A 19,215-nucleotide genomic window follows, 5' to 3' on the forward strand; every position below is an offset into this window, starting at 1 on the left:
CCGTGCTCTGAGACATTAACCTTATCGGTGCAATATGAAAAAAATATTTATTGCTGTGGTTGTCACACCTGATGACGATTGCTTGTGTTGCAATCGAAACGTCGTGATTTATTTTATATATATTTTTTAAATAATTTTTCCACCTACGTGACTTTACCGAAAGAACCAAAAAAAGTATATACTCATATTTTCGCCAGCTTTATCAAGTTAGTTTGTTGAAAGTAAACGACTCTTAAATCTCATGAGACAATGCGATTTAACAAAAATAAAACAATGCCACGTCATATTTGCTTGCGAGCGCGGCTGTTCATTAACCGCTTTTGGATAAGAAGTATAATCGTATAATGTTACCTATTACACATTTAGAACACCGTGGGTCCACAGTCATAAAACTTGTCATCGCAACTTATCATCGCAAATAATGCGGCGTTACAGCCCCATTCACAACCAACCGGCACTGACCAGAGTGGTGAAGAATGGCCCAAACAAATCCCCGACAGACACGGCACGGGAGAGGGGCCTTCATCCAGCAGTGGATTGCAACGTTGCTGAATGTCCATGACGATTCACTATTAAGCGCTGCGTGTTCATCCGCCACACCCGCTGGTAGCTCTATGATCACTCGCCGGGTCTCTGCGTGCCCGTGATGGTTTTTTAACGTTTTGGGGAGCGGCGGTGCAGCGGTCAGCGCGCTGCGCTACGAACCCGCCCACCAGAGTTCGAGTCCCGCTCGTGACCAACATCGCTGGCGAATATCTGAACCTCTCCTGGGGAGACAAAGGTGGCGAGGCGTGGTTCTGGCCACACCACCCCACCGTGTGCCGTGCCGGTCTTCACAGGTGCTCACTCACACAGCACTTGCCCTAACAGTCCGTTAAAGGCTACACGGGGGATCTTCGTCATTTGTTTTAAATGCGCTCAGCACACGCAGACGACCGCGAGCTGGTTGCACCCTCGGTGCGGGAAGTAGCCGCGGAGTGCTCAGGGGTCTTTAATTACTACCTGAGTTGGTTGCGTGAGAAGGTCGATGCACTTGAGAACATTCGTAGCAGTCGGCGGCACGCGATGGTGAGCGGGCCATGGGGAGGGATGGCGTGGATTTAAACAGAAACGCGGACAATGCCGATCGCACGGCGCAAATCAATCAATCAAACTTTATTTCCATAGCACTCTTCGTGCAAAATAAAATGCAATGCACGGTGCTTGTTACAGCCGTGAACAATAAACGTGAAATTGTATGCAAAATGTAATCACGGTGTAACACATTTCTAGCAAAGGCATGATAAAAAAAAATAACAACACATTAACAGAATCCTAATTAAAAGCAAGTTTAAAAACTAAGTTATTATTTTTTTTTAAACGAGGCTTTTGTTTTTAGAAACCGTAACAGTCCCGATAGTTTCGCGACGCTGAATCGGGCGATGCGCCCTTAGGCGGTGGTCACTTCCTCACCGAAGCCCTCGACGAGTGAGGAGCAGCAGCAGCAGAGTGCGAGTGACCCTCCCCTACCCACCCCCAGGGTGAATCCGCAACACGAACCACGCCGGTGATCCGGCAAGAGTTCTCAGTGACCACCTGGGGGGTGGGGGGGGGGTCAGACATTTGTGACGATGTGTGACGACGGGGGGGGGGGGGGGGGGTGAGAAATATGACGTCACATCAAAACGCGCAACTTTAAATAAATATATAATTGTTATAACAGCACTAATTGTTATAACAACATCAGAGTGCAGCGCCACATGAAATACGCACTACAATGACAATAGTTTAAAGCGATTTGAAGCGTGTTTTATTTTCAAAAATGGAAATATGGTTTTGGGGGGGGGGGGCAGAGCTTTGTGACGTCGTGTGACGAAGACGGGGGGTAAAAAATCGTCCAAAATCGCGTGACGTCATTTATGGACGGCCCCAAATGGACTGCAGAAGGTGGCTCAGGGGGGGGGGGGGTGGGGGGAAATTGTGGACCCCTGCAGGCAGAGGCCACCGAAACTCTTCGGCAGCTCGTCCGTCACCAAATTTCGCAATCCGTGAAACTGGCATTTGTTTCATCGGGAATGTGAGGACTCTGACCACACGACCGTGAGAAACCAATCCCTGTGTTTATGCACCCCACACGTAGGAGGGTATAAGCCGCACGAGTTCGTTCGTTCGTTAAACTATTTGCTGGACTGCCAGGTCTTGTCCAGCTCACGAGCCAGCAGCTTAGGAGTCTCACGTACGCAAATTACATCTGCGTGACCCACCAACCCCGCCTCCACGCACAGCCCGTCATCTCAATCCACTGCTGGATGAGGGCCACCCCATGGCAGGTGGGTCATGGGGGTGTCATCGGTTCAGTTTATTTATTAGGTATAGCCCTGTGAACCATGCGGCTCTTGAATGCCACGTGGGTCATGGGGAGGTCATGGGGAGGTCATAGGGAGATCGTAGGGAAGTCATGGGGAGGTCAAGAGGGGGTCATGAGGGTGTCATTGGGGGGCATGTGGAGGTCATGGGAAGGTCATAGGGAGGTCATCGGCGAGGGGATCATGGGAAGGTCATTGGGGTTATTTGACCACACTTCACCACTCTGGTCAGTGCGAGTTTGAGAAAGCGGGGAGCACAGAAAGTGCATTACAACAATGGATTGTGCTGCACTGCCCGCTGCTGGCCACAACGCAGCCCCAACAGCAGCCTCCAGCACCTCTTTGTGCATGGTGGTGGTCACCGCCCATCCAAGCGCTTATCCAGGCTGACGAGGTCGGGCGCGTGGTGATCAGGCACAGCCAAAAAGTGCCAGTTGTTCTGGGGCCTAAGATCGCATTAAACATTGGGCGTTTTCCCTTCCTCGGGTCCACAGACATTCGCTTGCACGGCTCCCACGAGCGACCCTGAACCCTGCCCCGCTCGATTCAGCTGCGGGATTATTGGCCCATTCCACGCGTGGCTGACTCGGGTCTCACCACTTCCCTCGTGCGTCGCGTTCGTGGCCGTCGAGAGAGCGGCAAAGGCGTTGTTCTCCGTCCTGTTTTTAGTGCGCGTTTTAGCGGGGTTATTGTGGCCAGTGGCGGGTGGGCGGGGGGAGGTACAGGGCTTGATAAGCAGCAAGTTTCGGTGGTGCAGTTAGGGGTTGCGGCCGCAGGCTGTACAACACAAAGCCCATGGCGGTTATAATAAAAAAAAGTGACACTTTCACGAGATTTATTTTTTCCCGAAGCACAGGTTGCATAATAATAATGATTTGTCTAAGACAAGGAGCGCGGGTAAGTGGTGGTAAAATTCGACTTGTGGCTCTCTGCAAATGTTAACTTTAGATGTGGCAACATTTCACGGGTGGCCAATGGGCGTGCCGATTGCCTCGCCCGAGACGTTGAATCCAGGCCCGATGTTGTCCCGTCCGTCTGTCTGTGGACACTTTGCATGTTTATCGTGAAGGCTACAAAACCCATAAAGCGATCGTCACGAAACCCGCCGCTCAGCTTGCGAAAGTCAATTCCCACAACCCTTTAGTTTTGGGGGCAGATTGGTAACTCAATATAATAAACATGTATGAAATAAATGTGTGTATGTAGAGTATATGAACAGCCCTTTTGTCAATCCATTGCTGGATGAGGTCCTACACGTGCCACACGCATCGTGGGTGTTATTTGACCATACTTCACCACTCTGGTCAGTGCGGGTTGATGAAGGCGCATATCACAGACGTTGAAAGCAGAATGGAGCATGACAAACGCTCACATTGTTCTGACGTTTTCTCAGTTCTCTTAAAAGAGAAACGCGTCTCAATATCTTGCTTGGTTATCTCATAGTGGTGGTAACGTCATCGCGACGCAGTGGCAATTGTTGTTGTTACCTGGTCAAGTAAACATATATTGGGATTTCTCTACTTACGAACATTCCACTTACGAATTTTCAGAGATACGCATGTCAAGTTGCAGCTGTTCACGATGGTAATGCCTGTTACAAGTTGATTTGCGAAGAGAGCAACTGTGCAGACATCTTTTGGTAAGTTTTTCAGGAAAGTAGAGAGGAAACCACGAACCCCAAAGTGAATTAGCATCTACATCTATAAAACGTGAAGAACCAGTGGCATTTACATCTGTAGAACGTGAAGAACCGGCGGCATCTACATCTGCAGAAAATGAACAACCAGTGGCATCTACATCTGCAGAACATGAACAACCAGTGGCATCTACATCTGCAGAACGTGAAGAACCAGTGGCATCTACATCTGCAGAATGTGAAGAACCAGTGGCATCTACATCTGTAGAACGTGAAGAACCAGTGGCATCTACATCTGCAGAACGTGAACAACTAGTGGCATCTACATCTTCAGAACGTGAAGAACCAGTAACATCCACATCTGCAGAACGTGAAGAACCATTGGCGTCTACATCTGCAAAACGTGAAGAACCAGTGGCATCTACATCTGCAGAACGTGAAGAACCAGTGGCATCTACATCTGCAGAACGTGAAGAACCAGTGACATCCACATCTGCAGAACGTGAAGAACCAGTGGCGTCTACATCTGCAAAACGTGAAGAACCAGTGGCATCTACATCTGCAGAACGTGAAGAACCAGTGGAATCTACATCTGCAGAACGTGAAGAACCAGTGACATCCACATCTGCAGAACGTGAAGAACCAGTGGCATCTACATCTACAGAATGTGAAGAACCAGTGGCATCTACATCTGCAGAACGTGAAGAACCAGTGACATCCACATCTGCAGAACGTGAAGAACCAGTGGCATCTACATCTACAGATTATACAACTTGTAAAGCCATCCCCCGTGTTTAGTGTACATGCCATACAACATGTTTGGTCGACAGGAGTAAGGTTGGATTTATTAACAAATCGACTTACTAACAGACATCTGGAACCTAACTCGTTCGTAAGTAGAAGAGTCCTGTATCGCTATCTGTTTTCTGAGCGCTAATAAATTGGCATTCCAGCTTGTTATATTATTATATTGTTTCAGTTTTATTTAGCCAGGAAACCCTCACTGAGTATCTTTAAGGAGAGTGATCTATAGGCTGCTTTTGGACATGTATGTTGAACTTCTTTCGCACCATACGTAGCCAACCGATGTATGCACTTTGCGGGAGAATACCAGCGCGTCTGGAGAAAACGTGCACGCAAAAACAAACCCCGCGCAGATAGCGCATCAACCTCCTTGCTGTACCGCCACCTATGCGAAGGTGGCAAGTGGCTCACATCCGTGATACATCTATCAAGCAGACATAACATCCCACCACCACCACCACCACCGCCGCCGCCGCACGCAAGCCGGTTCCTAATCGCACGTTACTTTTTGCCAAGTCTGCCTCTGATCTCACGATCTGACCTGCGATCAGGCGGGGCACAACGCGGACGTCGTGACAAACGATGAAAAGAACAACGTAGCTGATTGGAAGCGCGCAGGAGCCCGGGGGGCGCGGTGGAGCGACGTGAATGCCCTCGGCACGCAGAGCACTCCGCTCTGACGTTTGGCCAGGGTAGGGCCGCGGAACAATAAAAACCCATTAAGTAAAAGCTTTATGTGTGTGTATGTGTTTGTTGAACTTCGTTTGCACGTACGTAGCGGACCGTGCTAACCAGAGGTGTGGGGGAAGGACAACAAAATACAGACAAAAAGTAGTTCTAACGAAATGAGTTTTCGATCTAGATTTCAAAGTGCATCGCTCCATTGGCTTCCTAATACTGTTTACTATATTTTTTTTATTATACCAGGTAAGGCCCACTGAGCTATAAAGCCCTTTTTCAGCAGCGACCTGGCCACAAATAATAGATCAACAAAGTAGCTTATCATGCGGAAATATATAGCAGCCAAATACTCTAAGTGCATTTTGAGTCTAAATGTAGAGGGAAAACCCGGAGGACCCCAGGATTAAGAGTGAGTAGCGAAAGAGAACCATGGCGGAAATTAGTTTGGGCTCCATCATCGATAACGAGCATATAGAAGGGAACAGACGAAGATAATATCGGAAGGAAGAGCGTTCCAGACAGCCGCAGAAGCGCATCTTAAAAGTGCGCGATGCGGCGACCATCTTTGTTCGATGGCTCGCCAAAATTCCGCTTCTGTGGATTGATTCACTCCTGGTAAATTTTTCTCCAAACAGACACTCATATCAAATCACAATAAGCCAAGAGAGACATCGCCTGGTTAATTAGGCCAAAGTTGCTGCTGAAAACCCAATCAACGGGAAATCGAGGTCTGTTAATATGGTGAAAAAAAGGATTTCATAATTTGCACAGCGCTTAGATAGGCGACCATCGTGCATGATAGGTGTTATAGGGCTGATATGGGGGCAGAGTGCAGTGCAGAAAAATCGACTGCACTATCTTATGACGCTCGACGTCTTCACCACCCCCCCCACTGACCAGCATGATGAAGTTATTACTCGGCTCGTTTCACCAGGAGAGCCTCACTGAGTCTGAGGACTCTCTTTTTTTCAGGAGGGTCCTGCCAAGTTTTCGGTCAAATTATTGCCATGACCCGCACGGCGTGGGGAGATCCTCATCCAGCAGTGGAGTGACAGTGGGCTACAATGTATTATTACCTTTTTTCAATTGATTTCTCAAATCAATTAAGCATGGAGAATAGTATTTAAAACAGATTATTGGGGTATAACTCTATTATATGCGCCAATCTTCTCCGTGTGTTGCGAGAAGAACCCCAAAGTCCTCCCCGTTAGCTCTCTCAGGACCTCGAAGGATGAGACAATGTCAAATGTTCTTCCGGGAAAGCCTCACCGAGACCCAAGACTCGTTCGGCGTGGCCCTGCCCCGGCCACCTCAAGCCCTTTTGTGTTTGTTCAATCGTGAGTAGAGGGAAAACCCGCAAAGCATTTGAAAATGCAGAGCTAGCATTTGGAAACCTACTTGCTGTACTGCTGCCTTGCCGGCACCCATGTTGTGACACGTGACCGCACCACCCGCTGTATGTGTGGTCCACGCTGCCCCGTTGCTGGACTCGAAGACAGCGTCACCGGGCCGCCCTCAGCGGCATCTTGGCCATGAATCTGCTGCTGCTGCTGTTGGTGTTGTTGAGGTTTGGGCGTTGTAGCGGTCGGTCGCCGTCCGTCGAAGCAGCAGCGGCTCGGCGTAGCCACCGAGCCGCGCAGTCGGTGACACTGCACCGGGGGGGGGGGGGGGGGGGGTTCCCCTTGGAAGTGGGGGCTCAGGCGCCAGGTTACGAAGAGGCAGTGGTTGAAGGGTGGCAGTGCTGGCAGGATGAACACGATTGCATTTGCCTGGGCACGGGCCCCAGTGACTGATTAAGCTCGGGCGGGGCCTGTAGAATATGTAGCATATAAAGCGGCCCTAAATTATAAAACGAAACCCCATAAATATAAAAGCACATAAATGTTATCGCAGAGTATTATTTTTTTGTGTGTGTGCATTCTGACCACAAGTATTGCGGTTAATGCAGACATGGTTCCTTGTAAAAGGTTTCAGTTTGGTGTTTTAACATCTTAACACAGCTGTTTTGTTGCCAGAAAAAGGGGGAAAACCTATTATCACACACATTGTTTACTTGCATAGTAAAGTAATTGTATTTTTTCATTTGCTATTCAGCCAGATAATACGACATCTAACCTGAAACACCCAGTCGTTCATAAAAGTTGAAGGCAGTATAGTACTTGAGTAATAGACAGTGCCGGATTAAGCTAGTGCGGGGCCTGTATCAAATGATGTTATAAATGGGCCCAAGATAAATAAATAAACACATACATTTTAAAACACCAATTTTTTACTTGCATAGCAAAGTAATTGTCTTTTTTTTCATTTGCTATACAGCCAGATAATACGACAAATCGATAAACTTAAACACCCAGTCGTTCATAAATGTTGAAGGCAGTATAGTACTATAGTAACAGAGCAAGTGCAGAATCACTGAACCGGAATTTATAGCTTGAAAGCATTTAGCGCGGGGCCCTTGAAAGTGCGGGGCCCGTAGCAGCTACATCTGCAGCTACTTTTGCTGCTAGGATAATCCGGCACTGGTCACAAATGAGAATAAAAACCAAACTTGCCACACAAACTCAAGAGCTAAACCGTTGACGCCCAACATCGCCTGACAGAAGCACGTACCCTCACTGCACTGCGTGGAGAACACGCTAGCCCCATCTGCTGCTTAGGTTACTGCAAGCATCGGCCAAGCACAGTCTGAAATCGCCCATTGGTTTGCAGCGTTGTGTTGATGCGTCGTTGGTTTATTAAGGCTAAGTCACTTGCCAGCTGTCACCAAATTCGCCGCTGTATTCAAACATGTCCGGTTTATATAAATACAAGTTGTTTGGATTCACGATAGGACGGCAAAAAATGAACGCGTAAAAACGTTATCAATTTGAGTTTTTTTTATATATATTGGCCAGAAAGGTCCCATATTGTAGCTGCTCACCCCGAGATATAAATGTCCTGAGAGTGGCGTTGTCTTGGTGCTGCTCGCCTTTTAGCGTTCTCTCGTCGAACACTTTGAGACGAGGCTCAAAAGAAAGCTGTCTCTGGTGTGGACCAATCCGTTTCAAAGGCAATGCCATATATATTATTAGAGCATGTTTTATATTTGCATGTTCACCACAAGTACGTGTGGTTGATGTCGACAGGATTCCTTGAAAAATGATTTTGTCTGGTGTTTTAACATCTTAAAACCTGTTTTATTGCCAGAATAGGGTAAAACCTATTGTTATAATTTGAGTTTATTTGTAGATGCGGTTTCAAAAAAATCAGCCGTCAGCTGTTTTAAAAGAGAACCTTGGTTCTCCGCAGGTCATCAGGTGTCACGTGTGGTGGAATGTTAACTACCTCGCCTAGTATTCAGGAGGTCGTGAGTTCCATCCCGACCCTGACGATGTCTGCTGTGTATTTGGAGTTTGAATTATCTTCCCGTGGTCGCGTGCATTTTTCTCTGTGTCCCCCAGTTTTTCCCTCCACAATGAGAACTAACACGCGTTTAGAGTCTTTGTGCTGCTGTACATTTCCACGCGATGACCCACTTCGTTGAGCTATCATTTGTGACAGCCAGGTCGCTTCTGAAAAAGAGCTATACAGCTCAGTGGGCCTTACCTGGTAAAATGAAAAAAAACTATTCTAGTTTGTATCCTCCTCACGGAGAGGTTACACAATGAATAAGTCCTTTACATATACATAGTTTCAAGAAAATGCATTTCGGACGCAATGAACGGAAGTGAGATTCAAAACTAGCCACGAGCGATGGATTCCATGCAGAGATAAATGAGCAGAACAATAAGAAGACGATCTCCACGGCCTCCAGCGGCGACTGCTGAATGACAAACAGTCGCAGTTGTGTTGGGCACGGGGGAGACTCAGTGCCGGATTATCCTCGTAACAAAAGTATCTACAAATGTAGCTACTACTACTAATGTAGCTACTACTACTACAAAAGTATCTACAAATGTAGCTACTACTACTACAAATGTAGCTACTACTACTACAAAAGTATCTACAAATGTAGCTGCTACTACTACAAATGTAGCTACTACTACTACAAAAGTATCTACAAATGTAGCTACTACTACTACAAATGTAACTACTACTACAAAAGTATCTACAAATGTAGCTACTACTACTACAAATGTAGCTACTACTACTACAAAAGTATCTACAAATGTAGCTACTACTACTACAAATGTAGCTACTACTACAAAAGTATCTACAAATGTAGCTACTACTACTACACATGTAGCTACTACTACTACAAAAGTATCTACAAATGTAGCTACTTCTACTACAAATGTAGCTACTACTACTACAAAAGTATCTACAAATGTAGCTACTACTACTACAAATGTAGCTACTACTACTATAAAGGTATCTACAAATGTAGCTACTACTACTACAAATGTAGCTACTACTACTACAAAAGTATCTACAAATGTAGCTACTACTACTACAAATGTAGCTACTACTACTATAAAAGTATCTACAAATGTAGCTACTACTACTACAAATGTAGCTACTACTACTACAAAAGTATCTACAAATGTAGCTACTACTACTACAAATGTAGCTACTACTACTACAAATGTAGCTACTACTACTACAAAAGTATCTACAAATGTAGCTACTACTACTACAAATGTAGCTACTACTACTACAAAAATATCTACAAATGTAGCTACTACTACTACAAATGTAGCTACTACTACTACAAAAGTATCTACAAATGTAGCTACTACTACTACAAATGTAGCTACTACTACTACAAAAGTATCTACAAATGTAGCTGCTACACGTCCCGCACTTTATAGGGCCCCGCGCTAAATGCTTTCAAGCTATAAATTCCGGTTCAGTGATTCTGCACTTGCTCAACGTTTATGAACGACCGGGTGTTTAAGGTTAGCGATTGGTCGTATTATCTGGCTGTATAGCAAATGAAAAAATATAATTACTTTACTATGCAAGTTAAACATTTGTGTTTTAATATTTATGCGGTTTTTTTCCCCAATGTTTATTTAGGCTCCCTTTATAACACCATTTGCTACTGGCCCCGAACTAGCGTCATCCGGCACTGGGTGGGCGACCCAAAGCTGGTTCGAAAACATCGAGACGTTGGCTTTGCGTTGCATGACTTTTGATTTAAAAAAAAAATTGCCGGGTGTTTATTGAAACACCCTGCGCGTGTTGAGGGTCGGCGTCAGCTGAGTTCCTCTGCTTTGCTGGGCACGACAACATTGGGCCGCTCCTCTGTCTCCATGGCGTGCAAGACTCTCTGAGTTGACACCCACACGCGCCTTTTGCCCCCACGGCTGGCATTACAGATCACGCAGAGGCTAAGATTCACAACCCCCCACCCCCCCACCCCGTATGGCATTAACAGACTGTAGGGGCGAGTGCTGTTAGCGAGCAGCGTCTTTGAAGGACTAGCACGGTACCACGAGGGGGTGGGTGGCCAACACCACGGCCCCGGCCGCCTTTGTCTCCCCCCCCCCCCCATTGGCGATGGTGACACACCGCGCTAGGTACTCATTTGAGGCCGAGCGGTGTTTGTGGCCGTGAACGGGAAACGAACTCGGGTGGCCCAGGTTCGCGGCGCGGTGCGCTAACCGTTGCGCCACCGCTCCCCCATTACAAGTCACACACACACACAGCAACAAGACGACCCATTCATCCGCGGGCATCGGTGACATCGCCATGCGGGTCCCGCGCCAGGTTCTGTCAACTCCGAGTCCACGCGCAGCGATGAAAAGCTCCCCTATAGTAAGGGCATGTGGCACAGCACGCGTGCTGTGTGTGTCGGGGCTTCCAGGGCTGGGTGGTGTTTGCAGAGTCTGAGTAAAGATTGTCAAACGTCGCGGGTTCACTGTCCTGCCGGTCTCACCCAAAGCTTTCGTGAAAATCGGGAGTTATTTTGTGTTTGCCACACTTTTAAAATGTCGTGACCCCAATGCTTGACTGGTGATACAGGCAAAGGACGGGGGCTACACGATGGGTGGACGGGGCTACCCGATGGGTGGGCCGGCCTTACCTGAGCAGTATAGGCGGAGCTACCAAAGCGGTGGGCCGGCCTTATCTGAGTCGTGAGCGGGGTTACCCGAGCGGTGGGCCGGCCTTACCTGAGCAGTGGGCGGGGCTACCCGAGCGGTGGGCCGGCCTTACCTGAGCAGTGGGCGGGGCTACCCGAGCGGTGGTGCCGGCCTTGCCTGAGCAGTAGGCGGAGCTACCAGAGCAGTGGGCCGGCCTTACCTGAGTTGTGGGCGGGACTACCCGAGCAGTGGGCCGGCCTCACCTGAGCAGTAGGCGGGGCTACCCGAGCAGTGGGCCGACCTTACCTGAATCGTGGGCCGGGTTATTGTGGCAGTGGTTGGGTGTCTATGAGCAGTCGGCGGAGGTCAACATCAGAATGAGAGATAATCCGCTCACTGCGTGGGCAGGCATATTGGATGGGGCTGATTGAGGGAGGGGCTTCCATGCGTCCTGGTTGAGTCTCGGTGTCCTAGCTTTTTACAGGGACTCATCGACTTACGAACGAGTTAGATTCCAGAGGTCTGTTCGTAAGTGGATTTGTTCGTAAGTCCAACTTCACTCATGTCGATTACAAACGTGTTGTAGATGCCACTGGTTCTTCCTGTAACGTAGATGTAGATGCCACTGGTTTTTCACGTTCTGCAGATGTAGATGCCACTGGTCCTTCATGTTACACAAATGTAGATGTCACCATCCCCATCTATTGCGTGGGGTTGGTTGAACTTTCGACTCTCGGTCCGAACAGGCAACTGGACATACGAACCAGGTTTGTTCGTATCTCTAAAAGTTTCTAAGTCGAATGTTCCCTGTATTCCGGTCAGACGCGAGATGCCAGAGTATTGAAATACTGTGTATGTATACAGTACGTATAAATATGCATGTAGACATACGTATGGATGGATGTAGATATGTAGACATACATATGATTGCGTAAATATATGTACATGCATATTTATGCGTACTGTGTACACATACAGTATTGCAATGTATAAATATGCTCGGGTCTCTGCATGTATGCAGACATGTAAATTGAGTCCACGTGTGAGAGGTACTTTATTCATACTCTTTGGTTCTATTCGGTAAAGTCACGTAGGTAAAAATAAAATAACAATATTTTTACCTACGTGACTTTACCGAATAGAACCAAAGAGTATGGATCCTTGCAGTCACGAAAGCTTTAAATCTAGAATAGGTACTTTATTGTCCAGCAGTCTTCACCCCACACGTCCACTCTTACACACTCGTTTCTCACACACTCATTTCTTACACACCCATTTCTCACACACTCATTTCGTACACACCCATTTCTTACACACTCATTTCTTACACACCCATTTCTTACACACTCATTTCTTACACACTCGTTTCTTACACACTCATTTCGTACACACCCATTTCTTACACACTCATTTCTTACACACCCATTTCTTACAGACTCATTTCTTACACACTCATTTCGTACACACTCGTTTCTTACACACTCATTTCTTACACACTCATTTCGTACACACTCGTTTCTTACACACTAATTTCTTACACACTAATTTCTTACACACTCGTTTCTTACACACTCGTTTCTTACACACTCGTTTCTCACACACTCATTTCTTACACACTCATTTCTTACACGCTCATTTCTTACACACTCGTTTCTCACACACTCATTTCTTACACACTCCTTCCCTCGGTTATCCCCGCGCAATGGCCCCGCGCTCACGCCATCGCCCTCACAGCTTTCTCTCCTCCCTCGAAAATCTCCCTTCACTTCTGTCCAAGTTCCCTCGTTCATCAATCCCCTCTTCGTTGCTTTCTCCACTCCCCGCAACCCTTCCCCAAAGGCTCACCCATGAAGCTAGAACGTTCAGGACAGTGCCATGCTTTTCTATGACCCTCACAGGCGGCCCTCACGATGTCAGTTTTATATTCTACAGAGGGGTTTGTTGAGGGAACTCTGACATTAAACAAAAATATCCATAACACAGGTATTTTTTTGGGGTTAGATCGCGTAAATATATAAATGTTGTGTCGTTAAACCCGCCACCACCCGACACAGCCAAATAGTAAGGTTTGTCACGTAAACAGAACGTGCCGATTCGTTACTAGTACGGCACACCGGTGTGTACGATCTAACCCCAAAAATAAAACCAGTATTATGGATGATATTGCTCGCGTAAGCCTACGTGTTAAACTAACTGGATGTTTCAAGATAATCTAATCTACTTTACTACAGGATAACAGCAAATCATTTTACTTGCGGAGATGTAACTTCAAGAGGATTGAAACCTGATTCTTCTCTGCATTTGTCTAAAATCATTAATATGATTGCTTTTAATGTTAGTGTTGGGTTTTTTTTCTGAGCAGTCTTGTCACGTTAATAAAATACAATATTTCAAAGCATGAATTTGCCTTGAGGCACAAGTCTATGAGAAATGAGTGATAGTTAAAATTCATCATTGCTCTGGGAGTCAGACAGGAAGGCTTCATCAAGTCTCGTGGTGCATTCTTCATTGTCACAAACAGCAAGCATCATTCACACACACACACATCTTTAACGTCTGCGTTGCTTCGTTGCACGAGCAGCTTGCAGTGACATTGTGCGAAAAGCCAAGATTTCTTAGCTCTTCGCCCAAGGCTTGTTGGGAGTTGTTTTTCCATCAGCAATGGGGTGGGGGGGGGGGCAGCTTTCCACCACCGTCAACTTTCCATCCATTGTCAACTGGTGAGGGGAATTTTCTTTTTAATTCTCTCCTTCCCCTTTGGCGCAACACGTAAAGTGAATGGATGAGACAAGGGGGCTGCGGGACAGGAGAGGAGAGGGAGTATTGGCCCCCTGGTGTTCTCGCGAGGGCTTCTTACACAGACCGTCTTACACAGAGAGTCTTATACAGAGAGTCTTACACAGAGAGTCTTACACAGAGTCTTACACAGAACGTCTTATACAGAGTCTTACACAGACCGTCTTACACAGACCGTCTTACACAGACCGTCTTATACGGAGAGTCTTACACAGATCGTCTTACACAGAGAGTCTTACACAGACCGTCTTACACAGAGAGTCTTATACAGAGAGTCTTACACAGAGTCTTATACAGAGAGTCTTACACAGAGAGTCTTACACAGAGAGTCTTACACAGACCGTCTTACACAGAGAGTCTTACACAGAGAGTCTTACACAGAGAGTCTTACACAGACCGTCTTATACAGAGAGTCTTACACAGAGAGTCTTACACAGAGAGTCTTATACAGAGAGTCTTACACAGATCGTCTTACACAGAGAGTCTTACACAGACCGTCTTACACAGAGAGTCTTATACAGAGAGTCTTACACAGAGAGTCTTACACAGACCGTCTTAAACAGAGAGTCTTACACAGACCGTCTTACACAGACCGTCTTACACAGACCGTCTTACACAGAGAGTCTTATACAGAGAGTCTTACACAGAGAGTCTTATACAGAGAGTCTTACACAGAGAGTCTTACACAGAACGTCTTACACAGAGAGTCTTACACAGAGTCTTACACAGAGAGTCTTACACAGACCGTCTTACACAGACCGTCTTGTAGATTTGAAGCTTTCGTGACTGCAAGGATCCATACTCTTTGGTTCTATTCGGTAAAGTCACGTAGGTAAAAAAATAAAATAACAAAAATCACGACAGAACATCTTGGATGTTCTGTCGTGATTTTTGGATGTTCTGTTTGAGAGGAGACCTGATGGCTCACTGGGGCATTCTGTCTACAGGAAACCCACCCACACAGATTCCTACTTGAAACCTGATTCCCACCACCACCCAGCTCAAAATAATTATCTCATCAAAACGTTATACCACAGGGCACATTGCATTTCGGACCAACACCACCTGACCAGTGAATTTAAACATGTACACCTGGCCCTCAAGAGAAACAGATACTCTGACCGTACCATCCGCCAAGCTGTTCCTTCCTCCATACAGAAACAACCACTTGATACTCCGGTCAAAACCATCACACTACCATATATAGCAGGCGTTACGAAAAAGATCTCCAAAATTCTAAACAAACACAAGATCCTGGTCCGGTTCAATACAGTACACAAAATCCGTGACCTGATCCCATCCGTGAAGGATGTTGTTCCTGACTTACAGTACCCCGGGGTTTACAAATTGAGCTGCACTTGTGGTGATTGCTATATCGGGGAGACGAAGCGACATGTCTCTGACCGAATTCGCGAGCACAAATCAGATTTGAAACACGGCAGAACAAATTCTTCTTCCGTAGCTGACCACTGTTACAACGCTGTGGGTGATCACGATATAGTTTTCTCCGATACCAAGGTTCTTTGCAAACCCACGGGTTTTTATCAGACATTTATCCACGAGGCAATTCAGATTTCCAAACACAGACACAATTTCAACCGAGAGGATGGTTTCAAATTAAGCAATCATTGGAAAGATGTTCTAAATCAAACCAAACATTAAACTAATTTTCATGGTACAGTAACAAAAATTTCAAGTAGTGGTATTCCAAACTTTCACAGCTGCTTATTTCTCTCCACTCACGCACTCCACTCACTCACTCCACTCACTCCACTCCACTCACTCCACTCACTCACTCCACTCACTCCACTCACTCATTCACTCCACTCCACTCACTCACTCCACTCACTCTACTCCACTCACTCCACTCACTCACTCCACTCACTCACTGACTCACTCCACTCACTCACTCCACTCACTCCACTCACTCACTCCACTCACTCACTCACTCCACTCACTCACTCCACTCACTCACTCCACTCACTCACTCCCTCCACTCACTCACTCCACCCCGCTGCTGGTCCGTCATGGTCCCCACCCGCTCCTGGTCCATCATGGCCCCTGCACCTCCTACGTACATCGTGCTCATTTTTATGCTAATTCCTTTGTCAAAGCGTTTTGCTTCCTCCCACACAGCTTAAAGGATGCGACCTGGGCTTGGCTGTTTTCACTCCAACGCTGTCCTCATAACAGCATGGTCCCTTCACCTGATGAAGGCCACTAGTGTTGTGGCCGAAACGTCGTGAATTTTGTTATTTTATTTTTTACCTACGTTACTTTACCGAATAGAACCAAAGAGTACAGACCGTCTTACACAGAGAGTCTTATACAGAGAGTCTTACACAGAGAGTCTTACACAGACCGTCTTACACAGACCGTCTTACACAGACTGTCTTACACAGACCGTGAACGGTGACATCACCACAGTGCTAATGCCAGGCTCCGTACACTTTGAGGCCACGTGAACTGTGGAAGGCTCTTGCTGGCAGGTCACAGGACACAACCCAGATAATTTTGAGATGTATGTACGTTGAACTTCTTTTGCACCGTACATAGCCAACCGTGCTAATCGGAGGTGGGAGATGACTAGAAGATGCACGACCTATCCCAACTTTTTCCACTTTATCCGCCCAGCGCTCTGCTCGTTGTCGTGAGCATGGCGCCTCCCCCTTCATCCGTTGGTGTTGGAAGGCAACTACCACAAACTGAATTTCGATTTAAAGCTTTCGTGACTGCAGGGATTCATCTTCTTGGTTGTTTCGGTAAAGTCACGTAGAATGGAAATAAAATAATACAAATAAAATATAATAAAATAAATAAGTTTTATTTCATTATGCTTTATTTTTATTATTTTATTTCCATTCTACGTGACTTTACCGAAAGAACCAAGAAGATGCACCACAGACTGCTCAGTGGCGTCCTTCATGAGCCTGCTCCACAGGCCGAGCTTGACACCGTTGGTACCAGTCATCGGCAAGTCCGCTAAGCTCCACACACCACTGCACCATATCTGCCCATCTCTTCTCCAGCCCGTGCCGTGCCCGTTGAGCCCCCTCTATTGAACCAAACTGAAGCTGCTTGGGCATGCGGTGGCTGGGCCATGCTGACTACATGACTCACAGCCTGCCGGAGCTCACTAATATGGGATTTGTGAGCTTTACTCTTTGGTTCTATTCGGTAAAGTCACGTAGGTAAAAAATAAAACAGCAAAAATCACGACGTTTCGGCCACAACACAAGTAGCCTTCTTCAGGTGAAGGAACAGAACTGTCGGGACAACAGAGCTTCAAACGTCGTGATATTTGTTGTTTTATTTTTTACCTACGTGACTTTACCGAATAGAACCAAAGAGTATGGATCCTTGCAGTCACGAAAGCTTCAAATCTAGATTTGTGAGCTTACACAATCCGTCCTGGATAAACCCCAAGATGGATCGTAGGCAGGCCAATCTGAACGCTTCCAACCTCCGCAGACGTTCCTGTAAAGGGGTCCTCCACGGATTCTAAGCACTGAGGTGAGATAACCTACGATTGATAAAACGAGGAGCTTCGTATGGAGCGACAGGCCTAGCAGCTTCTACACAGCTGATCAAAACATGCCGCTCAACTGCTTTTAAGCGAGTACTCCGCTGCCAAATCGGAGCTACTCATGAATACTCTGCTCGAGTAAAGAAACTGCTCCACTCTCTCCACAAATGGCCCATCGCTAAATAACACACACCTTAAAAAAATATTACACAGAAGCATCAAATGTGCAGCACAGTTACAGGAACTCTCTATTGAAGTGTGGATTGTTTGTAACATTAATTTTCCATATAATCAGACCTGGCAACTCCCTCCGGACACTGCCATTGTTACAGAGCCGTCAATCTGCCTTGAAGGGACATTTGGGACGGATTTCTATTTTTAAAAAATGCAAAATACTACAAACGCATGGATTAGGTAACACTTCCCCCACACGTGTAAATCCCCAATGGCAACACAACTTCTAGTTCATTCGCATTGGACCATCGTTACGAGACTTATAATCCTCCTCCCCCCCCCATGGACGGACAGAGCTGATGCGTAAACAACCTTCAACCTGAGTTGGAAAACATTGACAGCCACAGTGGTTTCCAACTCAAACAATCATAGGGCAGCGCTGACTTCATATTAACAGTGCTAAGACAGTGGCGACATTTCCACGTTGCCACGACGGGGGTGAGTCTTTCCACAGCGGACTTCCTTGCATCGACCCTCGAGAGATGAGGGGCCTGAGTCAGCCACCGACCAGAATTTGAACCGGCAACCTTCCTACTGCGAGCCTCTCACTCTCCCACTGCGCCGCCCAGAGAGAAGAAATGCCATTAGTGAGCTTCTATTAAGGCAGGCGAGACCCATAAGGAGCTATTGTAGCTATCACTATAACCCCAGGATGTGTTTGTCTTCCCAGGACTGATGCATTGGGGTGCCACGGTGGTGAGATGTTAACTACCTCGCCTGGTATACAGGAGGTTGGGGGTTCAATCCCGACCCTGACACCTGCTGCTGTATATTTGGAGTTTGCGTGTCTCTCTCCCCGCGGTCGCGTGGATTTTTCTCCAGGTCCCCCGGTGTTTTCCTCCGTAAAAAGCAACGTGCGTTTTGAGTGTTTGTCCGCTATAAACAGACAAACGGTAGCTCAACGAGGCGGGCCCTATCTGGTAAAGTAAAAATAGGAAAACAAAAATTGGCGCATCGCCGATTCTACCTCGAGTGGCCCATGCTAGCGTATTGATCCCAATTGCCACGGACGAAGTACCTCACTCCTGTAGCACAACAGCGCCATGTAACAAAGGGCGACACACAAAGGACGACAGGTCACTATAATCACCGGCGATGATCAATCCACTGCTGGAGAAAGGCCTTCACTATCCGTCGCCAACCCTCGTGGTCTTGATCTATCTAGCACCTTCACCCCAGTTGAATTCA

General features: G+C 46.8%; 1 protein-coding gene across 1 annotated transcript; it reads right to left on the reverse strand.

Annotated features, from left to right (window-relative positions):
- Positions 1 to 1,140: 1,140 nt before the first annotated feature.
- Positions 1,141 to 13,194, reverse strand: LOC142925658 (uncharacterized). Its single transcript, XM_076068890.1, has 3 exons — positions 13,190 to 13,194; positions 6,865 to 10,248; positions 1,141 to 1,575 (listed from the first exon to the last, which is right to left on the reverse strand). Exons 1-2 carry the CDS (start codon positions 13,192 to 13,194, stop codon positions 9,312 to 9,314), a joined length of 942 nt encoding a protein of 313 aa, XP_075925005.1. The 3' UTR covers positions 1,141 to 1,575; positions 6,865 to 9,311.
- Between the last annotated feature and the right edge of the window lie 6,021 nt (positions 13,195 to 19,215).

Source organism: Petromyzon marinus, chromosome 23 (genome assembly GCF_048934315.1).
Source record: "Petromyzon marinus isolate PM22_M1 ecotype Great Lakes invasive population chromosome 23, UKy_Petmar_22M1.pri1.0, whole genome shotgun sequence".
Lineage (NCBI taxonomy): Eukaryota > Metazoa > Chordata > Hyperoartia > Petromyzontiformes > Petromyzontidae > Petromyzon > Petromyzon marinus.